Below are 16,261 nucleotides of genomic sequence, written 5' to 3'. Positions count from 1 at the left end.
GGAGGCTACACGCCTACAGCACAGGTTTATAGAGGAGGCTCCACGCCTACAGCACAGGTTTATAGAGGAGGCTACACGCCTAGAGCACAGGTTTATAGAGGAGGCTACACGGCTAAAGCACAGGTTTATAGAGGAGGTTACACGCCTAGAGCACAGGTTTATGTTGGAGGCTACACGCCTACAGCACAGGTTTATAGAGGAGGCTGCACGCCTACAGCACAGGTTTATAGAGGAGGCTGCACGCCTACAGCACAGGTTTATAGAGGAGGCTGCACGCCTACAGCACAGGTTTATAGAGGAGGCTGCACGCCTACAGCACAGGTTTATAGAGGAGGCTACACGCCTACAGCACAGGTTTATAGAGGAGGCTACACGCCTAGAGCACAGGTTTATAGAGGAGGCTACACGCCTAGAGCACAGGTTTATAGAGGAGGCTACACGCCTAAAGCACAGGTTTATAGAGGAGGTTACATGCCTAGAGCACAGGTTTATATTGGAGGCTACACGCCTACAGCACAGGTTTATAGAGGAGGCCTGCAGCACAAGTTTATAGAGGAGGCTGCACGCCTACAGCACAGGTTTATAGAGGAGGCTGCACGCCTACAGCACAGGTTTATAGAGGAGGCTGCACACATAGAGCACAGGTTTATAGAGGAGGCTACATGCCTACAGCACAGGTTTATAGAGGAGGCTACACGCCTAGAGCACAGGTTTATAGAGGAGGCTACATGCCTAGAGCACAGGTTTATAGAGGAGGCTACACGCCTACAGCACAGGTTTATATTGGAGGCTACACGCCTACAGCACAGGTTTATAGAGGAGGCCTAGAGCACAGGTTTATAGAGGAGGATACACGCCTGGAGCACAGGTTTATAGAGGAGGCTACACGCCTGGAGCACAGGTTTATAGAGGAGGCTACACGCCTAGAGCACAGGTTTATAGAGGAGGCTACACGCCTAGAGCACAGGTTTATAGAGGAGGCTACACGCCTAGAGCACAGGTTTATAGAGGAGGCTACACGCCTAAAGCACAGGTTTATAGAGGAGGCTACACGCCTATAGCACAGGTTTATAGAGGAGGCTACACGCCTAGAGCACAGGTTTAAAGACGAGGCTGCGTAAATGTAGGACTAAATTTTAACCAGATAGGGACAGCACAGGACAGGCTGAAAAATGAAGCCCCCATCACTTTACTCACTTGTTTGAGATTTTTCTGTCCACCGGCCAGTAATAATTTCGATTTATCTGCTATTTTCTGTCAAGCAAAAGAAAAAGAAGAAACAAACATATCATTTATATTCTCATTGATTTTTCATAACATGATAGGAATAAAAATATATCTTCAGGGAACAGGATTTCCAAGAAATGCATATTAATCAAAAGTATGTATTCAACGACTTTAAGAAGGAAAAAAATAGTTAAAAAGTTTCAAATATATTTCATATTAAAATGCTTTCACTTATATTTATCTCCCCTGCTAGAGGGCATTCCTGTACTGGCAAACACAAATACAGATTAAAGGATGAAAAACCAACACCATTTCTATGCAAATTGAGATTTTAAATATTTTAAGCACTTTGCAATGGGAGCTGTTAACACCGTCATTGCAACTAATGTGTAATGTGTGCTGTTCCCTAAATTATACACTCCCTCCCAGCCCACTCTGATAGCTAGACATTTCAACATGCAGGTTCCAGGTTAACGAAGGAATTAAAGAATTGCTCCTCTTCCATTAACCCTCTGAATGGACAAAGCTGGATGCTTCGAGTCCACCACAGCGTAAAACTAGGGCAGTATTACTTAGTGATGATTAAGGAAACTGGCATAATCATTAACAATCATTTTATCGAGTTTTAAAAGGAAATAGATTTTTTTTTTTTTAAATGAAGCATGAGAAAAAAATAGGGATATTTTTCTCAAAAATTTATTTTTTACATGTACTTCATTGTTCATGTAAAAACATTTTTTTTTTTTTTTAACCTTGATGAAAAGATTAGTATAGTTTTAAGTGGACAGTTGTCCTTAAAAGCTTGGTTAAAACCCATTTCTGTGAACTAGATTTCCCATGATGCTCCACAAGGCTAACTCAGACTCACCAAATGGCACATTATATGATCGGTTGTTTGTTCACAGTATTCTCTTGACCACTTTCTTTTCTCCCTAAGGTAAAGGTCTCAGGTAGGCAACCGGGGATGGGGGGTGGGAGGGAGAGGGAGAGGGGACCTGCAGTGCCAGGAAAACTGATTGTTTTCCTGGCACTGGAGAGTCCCTTTAATGGGAGATGGATCACTTTGAGACAACTTTTGGATATCAGTTGCCTCACTCTGCAGGCTGGAAAGGCTGGAAAATATGACTTTTGTTTCCTATTTACCTGCTTATTCTTTCTTCAGGTATCTAACCAATCAGTGTTGTATCCCTAGGAATGCTGGAAAAGTGCATTAGGCGTACCTGACAGTCACACATGTGCAGTTGGAAGATCTCTTCACCTTGCAACATCTGGCAGGGGGTATAGAGGGCATCTGATCACAGGCACGGGCATTCCCTCCAGTGGCCATCGGAGTAACTAAATGACCTCCATTTGTTTAAATATACATAGGGAATAAGGAGAGTGCAGGTAACTTTTTTCTTTGGTTTTTACTATATGTATTAGCTGATGTGTACTGTAGTCATTGCTGCCGCCCAGGAGTGATGGGAGTGAGCGCAGGACTTTTCTTTTTGTATCTGATCAAATGCAGAGCATGCGTTGGTGTCGGGTTTCTCACTCCTACACAATGATGCCCTGTTTGTCATGAATGCACTGGTATAAAACATGTAAGAGGGGAATGGGAGATGGGAGAAACTCCCCTAGCTGAGAGTCGTGCCCAACAACACAAACTAACCAAGTATATAGTAAATTTATAAATGTTTCATGCAGACTTTTCAAAATTTGTCTTGTTTTATTTTGTTTGTACATTTGTTTAAAAGTTTGCCTTTTGGTTTAAAAAAGATAATTGTGAAGTGATGCAAAACAGGTGTGTGTTCTATGCCAGGTATTTGGATGGACATTATATCTCCTCTTTGGACGCAAATGGGTTACACAAAAAGCAGCTCCAACAGCAGTAAACCACTCTGTGAACAGTCCAAGAGATTTTACTGAGCCTTAGATTAAAAGAGAGGGGCTTTCTTCTTTCCCAAAAGATTGTTAACCCCTTAATGACACAACTTCTGGAATAAAATAGAATCATGACGGAATATATCCGTCGTCTGTCCTTAAGGGGTTAAACAGTATTTAAACTTTCCTTCTTAGCAGTGCTGAAACGGCATGTTTTTAATTTATTAGACTCCAGAGATTAACGTCACAGTGAGCCTTTAGATAGTAAACATGCACATATTGTACTTTTATTGACATTTGTTTTGTTTTTGTAAGCAGGCACTTTGTGTTGTTTAACAGTCCCTAGCTAACCGCTGCTTAACTTGTGTGCACCAACACCAGCACCAACATGTCTCAGAACTGCAAAACTAAAATCCTCAAGGGAAGCAAAGATGACCACCACATATCACAAATTCTACAGTTTGTTTTTTTCCTTTCAAGGGAGCATAATGGGAAATAGCAGTGCTCCTCGTCACAAAACATTTGATTTATTTTGACATGGCACAATTTCCCAGCATTTCTAATCTACAAGCACTGAGTTATTCCAAATCCCACTGCCTGAAACTAGCAGCACCGAGCACCATGGTTTAAAACATTATCTGCTAAACAGCTGAGGACACACACCTGCTGTACAATAGAGATATATGAAATGCAGCTGTAGGAAAATGAAGGCAAATTTTCACATTCAGGAACATTTTCACCACAAACAGTTCTAGAAATGTGGCAGCATTTACAAAGCAGGCAGTCATAATATAAAGGAAGGCGCGTATGTCATGGTGTTCAGAAGGGTCTCTGTGGATCCTCTGCAGTCAGAGAGCAGCCCATGTCCCGGCTGTTTAATGGAATTCTACCGTCCTCACACACTCTGTATTTACTCTGTGTAGGGTTATTACACTCGCGAGCTGCAGAATTGACACTATGTTAGGCAATTGTAGCTGTCCCATATACACTTCTTGGTCAACAAACTGCACTTATATTTTCCTTGATTACCAATTCACCAAAAGGTACCAACTGATCAGCAAAAACAAAAACAACCTTAAAGGTAACTGAAAAAAAAAAAAAAAAAAAAAAGTGGATATCCCTTTGGATATAAAATGTTTGTGGACATGTGCATCCAACACACCCCTGTATATGGACTCCAGAAGCACTCACCCCACAACTGATACACAATAGACTATAAAAAAACAGAAAAAAATTGTGTGTGCAAATAATTGTGTTGTACTTAGAGCAATATTTACAATAAATCCTCTTGAAATAGAATAGAAATAATGCAGCCCATGTAGAACACAATAATATGTGGAAACAATGAACACAACTAATATATCTGGGGATCTCACTCACATTTATCAGAGCCCTATAGAACCTGGCTCTGGGTATAAAAGGCTCCACTTGAAAGGGGATTGGCAGGTATCCAATAGCACACTATCCTCATTCTAGGGGGAGGCCGGAAGATTTACAGATTCTATTTCAAGGGGATTTATTGTTAAGTATTGCTCTAAGTACAACACAATTATTTTCTTTTTTTTTGGTAATTAAGTGTTATTAAATTCTGGGGATTACGTAATTCCTCTTTTAGCAAGTTCATCATGTCATGACTCACCGTTTGCACAGTTCCATAGCGCTGAATGGCATCTGATAGTTGGCTCTTTATTCGGTCAAGTTGGAGATGATCCTGCTGAAAAAAAGAAAAAAAAAGTGCATATTGATGAATTTTCCATACATCCCATCCTCCAGCATTCATCGATACATATTTTATACATAATGCCATATATATTGGTCTACTGGACTAATATGGACAATACAATCTATATATATATATATATACACACACACACACACAACAAGGTGGCCGTTACATTCCAGGCATTTAAAGATCAGAGTGGGAGTTGGAAAGAATAGTGGAATGTGGCAGCGTTGGTGCAAGACATATGCAAATATGTGTGTTCCCTTTAAAGCTTTAAGAGTCACAATGTATCACACACCTGCTGTAGAACTGTAACTCTCGAGGATCCTGTTGGCCACACCTGACCGGCACATTTCCTCCTACAGTATTCATAGCAGTGTATTCCGAGCTGCAGCTCATCATTCTGCAGCTTCACTTCCAGATTGGCTGACTACCAAGCCCAATTGGGATTTATTCCACTTTCAATTCTGCAATCACTTTGTGTAAGGCCTAGATACTCCATGAATTATATACTATAACATATTTATGTTCATGCTTTGTTAAATTATTAAGAGTAAGATACATGTGTTTGTTTAGCCACAATATTTTTAAAATGTGGAATGTCCAAACAATGTTTGCTGTGTTTTATAGCTGCTGCTCTGCGGTGGTCTCTTTGTTCATTTTCTGCTATTTTTATTTTGTGTAATACACTAATAAATTACTTCAAGGCTTAAATTTAATGCAAGTAACCATAACAAGCCACACACAGATCCATACCAATCATTTTCTCTCTTGCACATCTTAGATAATGGCATTGACAGTCATCCGACATAGTCAAACAAAATACTATTGCACTTTAACAATCTAATAATATTTTATCACTACTACATAAATATCCTTTCCCCACCCAGAATGTGATTACTGCTGTATAAGGTTTATCTGGCAGATACGTGGCAAATGGTGGACTGAACATGCAGGGCCTATAGGCGTCTGTTTCCTATACTTACCTGAGACGACCCACGAACAGCTTCCGAGAGCTGGCGGACTGACTTGGTACTGGACACGATTATATTATTGGTCTCCTGCTGGGTGAAATGGCTGCAAGGAAACACAGACAATATCCTCAAAACATACCCAAAAAGACCATCATCACTAAAAGAAGACATTAATCAGGTTTACAGACATGATTTATTTCTAATTCACAATTTGGAAAGCATCAAGCAATTTAAAGGCCAGCAGAGTATGTGAACTCCCGTTTCTCCTAATGTAACTCCGGGCTATGTGTGCATCATGTACATGCAGCCGCTGCGATTTAGCTCCATGGAACACTTCAGCGTGTTAAGGTTAATATGACAAATGTATAAATATTTCATTTTGCAGTATTTTTACATAGTCTATGTTGTACCATTCTGTGGCTTTGTTAGATAAAGAAGAATAAAAATAATGTATAGAACACCTTTTTTTATTCCACATGGATACTTTAAGGACGTTTCATGATCTGATTAACCTTCTTAGAAACTGATAAAGAGATCTTAATTACCTGACCTGAGATTTTGAGGATGACTTACTGATTTTTTTTGCCTTCCAAGGCTAGAACCTCAGGCTACTGAAGCCTGAACAAACTCTATAGCTGGTGCTTTTACGATATTTCAAGGATGCAAAGATATGAATTAAAAGAAAAAAATAGATGAGGCTTATCTCTTCTTACACAAACTTCAAACAATGTCTAATATTCAGAGCACTTGACTTTACACTTATATTGTAACTTTGGACCACAGGAGCAGGTACTTTTACAGCTGAAGGAAGACAATGATGACTCAGGACTATAGCAATGCTGTCATCTAAGCGCCACATTAAAAGAGCCTATATGAACTGAACTGCTCGAGGATGTGCTGCAGACCTTAAAACAACTGAACCAGATCAGAGTTGTGCTGCAGTCCCTAAAGGAAATACATTTGTGCAAAGATGGTTTGCAAACCCAAGAGCAAAAGAAGCCACTCCAAGATGCACTGCACATTCTGAAACATCAGAAACTACTCAAAACAGCTCTGTAAACCCTGGGACAAACACCTCCCATATCCCGGCGAGACAGCTATGACAGAGTCAAGGATAAACCTTTAAAGCAACATTGTAGGCACTCTAAGAGCCTTTCCTCATTGAAGTGGTTATTGTGTCTTGAGTCCCCTGGCCCGTCCTCCAATTCAGTTATAAACTGTGTTTTATGCTAAGTGAGAGTCTGCAGCAGCCCATTCCCTCTGTGCTGCTTTTTAGCCTGAGCAGCAGTGGGCAGCTATGATTGGCTTAGAGTGTCAGGTCATAGTTGGTATGACCAGTTTAACAGAGGGACAGCGCCAGGGGACCTCAGGTTTCAATGTGATGATACTGTGGTTATAGTGCCTACAGTGTCCCCTTTAAGAAACTATGAATGCCCCACCAATATCTCAGCAGAGTTGACAATGCTCAATAAGCGAGACTGCCCATTCTGGCATAACTTCTTTAGCAGGAAGGGATGGCTGCATAATATGTCACTGGTTCTTAAAGAGTTAAATCTTCAATCTGTCCCAAATCTTTCTGGGCCGGAGCATAATTTGACTGAAATACAGTATTTGTAGAGTAAGGTGAAAGCTCCTGTGGGTAAACCAGAAAAAAAACACACAAATAAAATGATGTTAAATTCCACGGCCTGCTCTGGGAACTTCGGCTTAGTGATCCGTAACAATGGCTGAACAGACTTTGTTTACAGGAAATTAGAAAGAAGGAAATCACCACCGTGACAACAAAGCCCCGCCGAAGGGAAGCGCGGGTTGTGTGAGGAGGCCCCTTTCATTCCGTTAGGTAGCATTCCAGAATGTCGCAAAGCCAAATGTATCCATTGTATTTAAATACACTATATCAGATCTAGCTTTGTCATAACAGCAATAAATATGGCACAGCATTTACCAGCCAAACCATCCTTCACTAACCTTTTATTTTTAGTAAACATAAAATTAGCTGCAGGAAACCAGAACATGGACATAAAAAATAGTATCCAAGGTATCTAGCAACAAGGTAGCCAAGGTAGACCCCGAGCTCCCATAATGCTTTGCCAGACTATGGCTGAACCTGCTCTGTTTACTTGCTAGGATCTCAGCCCCGGTTCTAACTCTGCAGATGTCTTTACATATAATAATCAATATTTTCCAGCACACTCCTTGCGAGGTCTTTAATCCTAACATCACAGAGGCAATGGAATAACAACGCACAGCTATTATACGGCAGGAGCGGTGTCTGAGATCCCCTAAATGCTGTTTATGTTGTGCATGGCGGAGGTGATTGCTGGAGGCCTCATTAAAAAGAGATAAGAGCTGAAATTTCCCATTGTTCAGCAACTTCTTTTCATGTAATAAACATTTCATTAATGCAATTATTAGTACACCCTGTATGCCTTCTCCTTCTAGCCTGGCTAAGTTAATTACAGAGAAGTAAAGCTAGGAGACAGCAATGGGAGCCGTTAAACAGATCAGAGCTTCAGAGACTGACTGCTATTATACCGCATGATCCCTGACCAAAGACTAAGAAACTCAGAGGCAATATCAAATCATTATTTATTGTAGTTACTAGAGGCGCTGAGATTATAAACTACCTGGAAATGGGCACGCTGCCTCACCCACTACAGCTTAGAAGCAGTATTTAAAGTATGTGAATATTGTGTTAAATGCTAACCATTAACCCTCCTGTCTAGATAAAACTAACGAGTCCGTATCTTACAGCACTTTCAAAAACAGGAAAGCCCACTAGTCATTGGACCCCCACTGACTGTACGGACCCCTCAGTGCTGCTTTAAAGCAGCAGCTTGTTGTAAGAGCGGCACCTGTGGCTCCTGGGAGTCGGGTATTTGACTTACAGAATAAAAAAAGTAGCTTATGGCTCTATATGTCCAACCCTGTTTCATCGTCACTCCCCTGTCGGACATCCACTATGAAACTATCTAGAGACAAATATTTCTTCTCTTCGGAAGGCAGAAGGACTGAGAGACTTTCTAGCACTGCGAAGGGTTAAAAATGGTGAGTGGGTCGCCGACTGTTTAATGCTGGTCTTATACCAGCATTGGTTTCCTAAAACTAGTCATTTTAGGAACAAACTACTGTATATACTCGAGTATAAGCCGACCCGAATATAAGCCGAGGCCCCTAATTTTACCCCCAAAAACTGGGAAAACTTATTGACTCGAGTATAAGACTAGGGTGGGAAATGCAGCAGCTACTGGTAAATTTCTAAATAAAATTAGATCCTAAAAAAATTATATTAATTTAATTTTTATTTGCAGTGTGTGTGTATGAGTGCAGTGTGTGTATGAGTGCAGTGTGTGTGTGTATGAGTGCAGTGTGTGTGTGTATGAGTGCAGTGTGTGTGTATATGAGTGCAGTGTGTGTGTATATGAGTGCAGTGTGTGTGTATATGAGTGCAGTGTGTGTGTATATGAGTGCAGTGTGTGTGTATATGAGTGCAGAGTGTGTGTATGAGTGCAGAGTGTGTGTATGAGTGCAGAGTGTGTGTATGAGTGCAGAGTGTGTGTATGAGTGCAGAGTGTGTGTATGAGTGCAGAGTGTGTGTATGAGTGCAGAGTGTGTGTATGAGTGCAGAGTGTGTGTATGAGTGCAGTGTGTGTATGAGTGCAGTGTGTGTATGAGTGCAGTGTGTGTATGAGTGCAGTGTGTGTATGAGTGCAGTGTGTGTATGAGTGCAGTGTGTGTATGAGTGCAGTGTGTGTATATGAATGCAGTGTGTATATGAATGCAGTGTGAATGCAGTGTGTATATGAATGAAGTGTGTATATGAATGCAGTGTGAGTGCAGTGCGTGTGTGTGAATGCAGTGCGTATATGAGTGCAGTGTGTGTGTGTGTGAATGCAGTGTGTATGAGTGCGTGTATGAATGCAGTGTGAGTGCAGTGTGTGTGTGTGTGTGAGTGCAGTGTGTATATGAGTGCAGTGTGTATATGAGTGCAGTGTGTATATGAGTGCAGTGTGCATATGAGTGCAGTGTGTATATGAGTGCAGTGTGTATATGAGTGCAGTGTGTGTGTATGAGTGCAGTGTGTGCAGTGTATGTATGAGTGCAGTGTGTGTGTGTGAATGCAGTGTGTGTGTATAAATGCAGTGTGTGTGTGTGTGTGTGTGTGTGTGATGCAGAGTGTGATGCAGAGCCTTGGTGGGGGGTGGGCATTTTAATATATTTATTATTATTATTATTTTAATTTTTTTTGTTATATTATTTTTTTATGACTATTTTTATTATTATTGTATTATTATTTAAATTTTTTTTGGTATATTATTTATTTATATTACTAAATTTTTTTGTCCCCCCTCCCTGCTTGCTAGCGTGCCAGGGAGGGGGGCTCCTTCCCTGGTGGTCCAGTGGGGGGGAGGGGGGCTGTGAGAGATGTTACTTACCTCTCCTGCAGCTCCTGTCAGCTCTCTCCTCCTCCGCACCGTCCGGTCAGCTCTTCTGTCAGCTCACACTGTAAATCTCGCGAGAGCCGCGGCTCTCGCGAGATTTACTCTGGGAGCTGACCGAGGTGCTGAACGGACGGCGCGGAGGAGGAGAGAGCTGACAGGAGCTGCAGGAGAGGTAAGTAACATCTCTCACAGCCCCTGTCTGTATTATGGCAATGCAAATTGCCATAATACAGACTATTGACTCAAGTATAAGCAGAGTTGGGGTTTTTCAGCACAAAAAAATGTGCTGAAAAACTCGGCTTATACTCGAGTATATACGGTAACTAAAACAGGGTGAAAGAGAATACTGATAACGGCCACCAGCAAAATAATCTGTCACTTTTGTGGCTCCCCACTCAGTTCTCAAGCTGGTTTTAGCTCATCTTGTGTCATTACAGTGAGAACCTGAATCATTTCCATTAGGGTAGTACAAATCCAAAACGCAGGCCAGCTCCCTCTGCATAAGTGATACAGCTAGCTACCCCTGACGATCGTTTTGTCCATGTTAGCCCTCTTCAAGAGGGACAGGCACAGTAAGCAAGGGGTTCACGTTTGGATTACCCCTTGATCCTAAGGAAACAAAATAAAACACGGCGCAAGAGAACGCCGAAAATGGACAATCTCTTACATTACTTAGCTATATACATTCTACATTAACAGAACATAAAAACTGGAGACACTCAAAGATCTGCCAGAGTAGTATATGCAAATTTAGTGAAGCTTTAGGACAGGAGTAGGCAACCTTCAGCACTCCAGATCTTGTGGACTACAGAAGTATCTTTAATCTCAGACCGGAGGGAGGAGAGCCTTTGCATTCTCTAACCAAGTTTAAGGGAGCCCTCAAGTAATGTTCAAGTTGAGCATCTTCTAGAGCATTTGTGCATGGAGGTTCCACTACGATGTTTTAAATTAAACATGGGTGAGAAATAAGGACTGCTCAGGTCTTTTTTACATCATAATGATATTAAAAAAAAAACTTACAAACTTGTTTTACAATTCAACAGATTCTGCCACCCAAACACTGCCTTGTCTTGTCTACACAAGGAGAATGAGCAAGGAAAGGGGAGAAGAGGATCTAAGTAGAGATTGTGAAATACTAGTGCCTTAAGGTATGGATAAGGCTAACACACAGGGTTTACATAGGCTTACACTAAACCACTTCAATCTGACACGCTTAACAACCTTCACTTAGTCACAAATAGACAATCGCTAAGGGTGGCTTTCCAGAATCCAATGTCAGGCCTGTCAGATCTCACCAACGCACCATTAGAGGTCATTAAATCACAATTGCTAGCCTGAAACTGTTTTGGATGTTAAAAGCCATTTTCTGTGTCCCTGATTTGATGCTGGCAGAAATGAAATTCACGTCGTCATTTAGTAACTGATGGGATGCTTGACTCCAAGGCATCACCTCTTATTCATAATTACTGACACTCATTTATACCATCACAATCTACAGCCAGTATGAGATAAACTGCCAGATAGTCTCTCACAGACAATGTCAAGCAATGCTTTTTAAACACTTAGTCTTCTCTCCCCATAAACATGTTTGTCGACAAATGCTTATAGTATGTTCTACAGAAACCAACATAATCTCAGTCACTGCCACTTTTAATAAATCATGAGTAAGAAATGACTACCCCAAAATACAATGCAAAAATCTATGTACAATATGATTATTGGAGCAGCTTATATTTCCCCTAATTAAAAAGGTCTGGGACAATAACCTTTTAACCATTCTCTAATGTTACGTTAACAAACAGGTATATGGACTAAGAATACGGCACAATAACAGGGTGTCTGACTTTAACGTAACGTGTGTCAATAACCAACACTTTGAGAAGAATTCTGCTCACTTATGTTGATCGCTGACCATAGAATGAATCTGGGCAGTCATAAACACACACAATATCATTTCTTTGACAATCGCTATGCCATTGTATCTTTCCACACAGATACGAGTCTAGCACAGCATCATGGGAAATGTACTCGAGTAATATCTGGGGTGTCCAGGTTAGCCACCCTTACAGCACATGAACACTCAATAATAGTCAGTTCTGCCATAGGTAATCTGCATATCAGAATATAATAACTAGGAATATATAAGTGTAAAGCTTACGAGCCCTAAAGCTGTCCATGTGTCCATTCTAGCATGTAAAATGAAGAACGAGAGGGACACGTACTCCCTGCACACATAATGAGTTCCTCTGAGTGAATACAAATGCTCCTATCAATGCTCCATACGTGTTGAGCTTGAAATTCAAGCATGGCATGCTTATTGTGTCAGCCTGTATATCTGGACTGGAACGGAGGAAAGCGTCACGGGGGAGAGCTGCAGAGCATTTGCAAGCAATGTGATTTGTGCATTGTGCAGATAAGGAGGAGAGGTCCAGATAAGCAGGAGTAAACTAAATGAGGAGCTCTTTGGCCGGAGAACTGCTGCATAAGCATATGTTTTTCTGCTCCATTGGCGTCTGCGTAGAATTACCCGAAAAATGAATTTATTTTCTAATTTTACAAGCAAAAGGTGCATAGAACGGGTGTATAGAAAGCACACAACATTAATCATTTTGCTTAACATTTACATAAAATTGTATAATGCCAGTAATGAAGTCATAACCAGCACCGGAGCACAGAAAATTGCCTATATACCAGCAGGGGTTGGTTTTCCAAATGCAGGATATTAATTAAAATCTAAGAAATCATAAAATTTCATAAAAACATTGCTAATTATTCAGAGAAATTCTTCTGTTTCTGAAAGATATTTTAGAGTGGAAAGTATTGAACCAATAAATCACTATTAATCAATGAAGCATTATTATTAATAATCGCCAGTCAAAAGGGCTGATGGATTTACCACCAAGTCAATGCATTCAAATGGTCTACATTGCCCATTTTAACCCCCAGTTATTTACCCTTTCCAGTGACGTTCAGGAAATGTCTGCAATCTATTTTCCTGTTTTTTTTTTTTTTAACCCCTTAAGGACACATGACGTGTGTGACACGTCATAATTCCCTTTTATTCCAGAAGTTTGGTCCTTAAGGGGTTAAAGGACAGCGGCTTTCCATACTTCCCTGTGCAGCGAGGGGGGTTTATGGGAAATATAAACAAAAGCCCTTTTATATGGAAGCAAACGGTCTACAGTTTCCCTGACTTGTTAGTTACATATACAAGTGACTCAGGTGGCTTCCATTCACATACATGACCAACAGTACGCCAAAGGTGTTTTTTTCGCACAACATGCATCTCTGACTTATTTACATAATACGTTAACCAGCAGAAATCTCATCACTTCCTCTCGGACGCTGAAGACAAGAAACAGCGCTGAAGCAAAAGATGTCTTTGCATCAGTCATTGAGATTGACATATCATCATATCAGGAAGCTCCATCAGGCACATACTTTCAGTTTGTGTATTTAATGTCATCTAATAGGAAAAAATAATAATGTTCAGTTTAGAGTTTTGCTACATAGTATGTGTCAGGGCGGTTACCCTACCTCATAGACCTGTGTGGTGTAGCTGATTAACCAAATAATCGAGTGTTTAATTATGGTCATTCTCTACTCAATTTACTTACTAATCTTGAGTAACACTTGAACTGGTTACCAATGAAAATCTAAGCTTTTCCCAACCTGCAGAGTGAGTGTCATTCGTCTCTCTAAAGGGACATGGTAAGCACCATTATTGCTATCACTTATTGTAGTGTTTATAGTACAAGACGTCTTTGGGCACAGACCCTTTGGGTTTTCTAAAGCAATGTCCCATTACCTCCATCATAGAGTGTGTCTATGGGAAGGAATTTGGGAATAAACCAGTTGTAAGAAAATTCAGCAAAAATGATTGCTTACTATGTTCTGTAAAATAGATGGAAACATACAATGAGCAAAAAGCACAGAATTAATTCGAGCAGCTCACAAAAATGGAAAGTGACACTTAAACACGATCCATAATAAGATCACTAAAGTTCAATAAACATTGATAACAGTATGACAACTATCAAGCAGAGTGAAATCAAGGTTCAGCAGACAAGGATCGGATTAATTACAAAGATTAAAATCATGTGTGACTGCAGGAGAAATTGGTGCATTTCAGATTGGCAGCTACTCCATTTACAATGAAACGCAAACGATCGTCCATTCAACACAAGTCCACCTACACCACCCTGGTTTTCATGAGGACTATAAACTCATAACACAGGCAGCTAGATCTATGGCTTTCCTTAATGAACGTATATAAAGAGCTAGTTTAATTTCCGAATCATATTTAATCAGCCCTCTAGTGACCCAGACCAGGCTGGCAGAATACAGCTTTGCTTGTGAATCACAATAATGTGCAATAGGCATAGGCTGCCATTAACATTCACATCATGTTTCTCTGTAACAAAGCATCACAGGTAAAGCGGTCTATGTACGGAACTCTGCGGCAGCACAAAACCAAAGTGTGGATGGTACTGTACTGCAGGTTTTATGAATAAGGTACTGTCAACACAGCAGATTTAAATCTGTAAAGTCATTAACAATGCTGAAATGGGTTAAAATACAGAAAATTCTGAAAAATATGCTTTTTTAATAATTTTTTTTAAATCTAATGTTTATATTCTAGATATAAAATAAAGCTTTTTTTTGCACTCTTCCTTTTAACACATTGGCATATTTATATATTTATATTTAATTGTAAATATTTAATTATATTTTATATTATTTATATTTAACTGTCTATTAGGAATTCAAAGTGGATTCAGAGTGATTTTTAAAATTGTAGGCCAAAAACGGTTGAACAAGAAACATGGCTGCTAAGTTTTCATCTATTGTGGCCTACAATTCCCCGACAATTCTAATTTTTATTGACTGACCCTGAGAAGGACACACATTCTCTGTGACAAAGGATAACATGTGCTTATTAACCTATCAAATGTGAAATTGAAATAGGTTGCAATAGGCTATGCCATGGAAATCCAGGGACTAATGTCAAATAGAGAATTTAGAGGGATTCCCTGCTCTGGGATGGTGCGATAATTAGTGACAAATAAGACTCATATGGCTGGAGGTGGCTGTGCGTGAATCTTTCTAATGGAGGATGAGCTACGTGTGTGTGTGGGATATTTCCAGCTAAATATCAAGCAAGCCGTGATTTCAAATCCCACACACTTTGGCAGAACATTATCTGCAGAGGGGGATTTCAGGTCTATTCTAATCTGTCACGTTTGCTACAAAGTGGACCTTCTTCTCTGGTCTTATCTAGCCCTGTGTCGCTCACAGTGAATAACTCGTGGACTGCAATAAGAGAACACAATTTCCATATAATCTTACAAACAACACTGTGTAAAGTGAATGTTACATCTAGATAATTTGTAAACAATGTATCTAGAACACGTGTAACCAGCAGGGAAATCCAATTCATTTAATGGCATTTGCCCCACCTTCAGAGCTATATTATATTTATATATTTGTGGTATTTTAAAACTGCCAATCTCACAATTTAGGGACATGTTTACATATCTGCCTGTATCAAGTGAGGAAAGAAACTGGTCTATCGGAGACCCCCTAAGATATCAGAAAGCAAATGGTCTCTAACGGACGATGTTAATTGAGCCACCCTGTGAAAAGCATTGGCTCTCCCTGCTTTCTCTCACCTCGATGTTTCCACTTTGCCTAACTCCAGCCCACATTCAGGGAAACCATAACTACTTTTCTTGATCCAGATTTCTTTCTGCATAGAAATACTTCCACCATTTCTGGTCCCAGAGATTTAAAGTATAAAACAGTTTGTAGCCCAGTGAGACCGGTTTAGAGTTAAGAATGTACTTTGTGTGTACAATTCACACTGTCAAGTCAGACTCCAGGTATTCTACAAAATAAGCCAACGTGCGACAGATCGTTTCACACGCTATTTGGTATAATTACCACCTTCACTACAAACTATTTTCAGAGACTGCTACAAGTAGCACTTCAATTACAAACAACTGAAAAACACCATTATGAACTTTTTTCCC

The 16,261-nt window shown here is 40.2% G+C and overlaps 1 protein-coding gene across 5 annotated transcripts in view; it reads right to left on the bottom strand.

Annotated features, from left to right (window-relative positions):
• TSNARE1 (t-SNARE domain containing 1) overlaps positions 1 to 16,261 on the bottom strand; it is a 420,326-nt gene that overhangs the window by 239,604 nt on the left and 164,461 nt on the right. For 4 of the 5 annotated variants that reach the window (XM_063451002.1, XM_063451003.1, XM_063451007.1 and 1 more), the window contains 3 exons: positions 5,800 to 5,890; positions 4,730 to 4,804; positions 1,198 to 1,254 (listed from right to left, as the gene is read on the bottom strand). In XM_063451002.1, coding sequence (XP_063307072.1) covers positions 1,198 to 1,254; positions 4,730 to 4,804; positions 5,800 to 5,890 — 223 coding nt within the window. The remainder of the gene's footprint in view (positions 1 to 1,197; positions 1,255 to 4,729; positions 4,805 to 5,799; positions 5,891 to 16,261) is intronic. The other variant, XM_063451004.1, reaches the window with a different exon arrangement.

The sequence above is a fragment of the Pelobates fuscus genome, chromosome 4 (assembly GCF_036172605.1).
Source record: "Pelobates fuscus isolate aPelFus1 chromosome 4, aPelFus1.pri, whole genome shotgun sequence".
NCBI lineage: Eukaryota > Metazoa > Chordata > Amphibia > Anura > Pelobatidae > Pelobates > Pelobates fuscus.
This window is presented reverse-complemented; position numbering and strand designations above follow the sequence as displayed.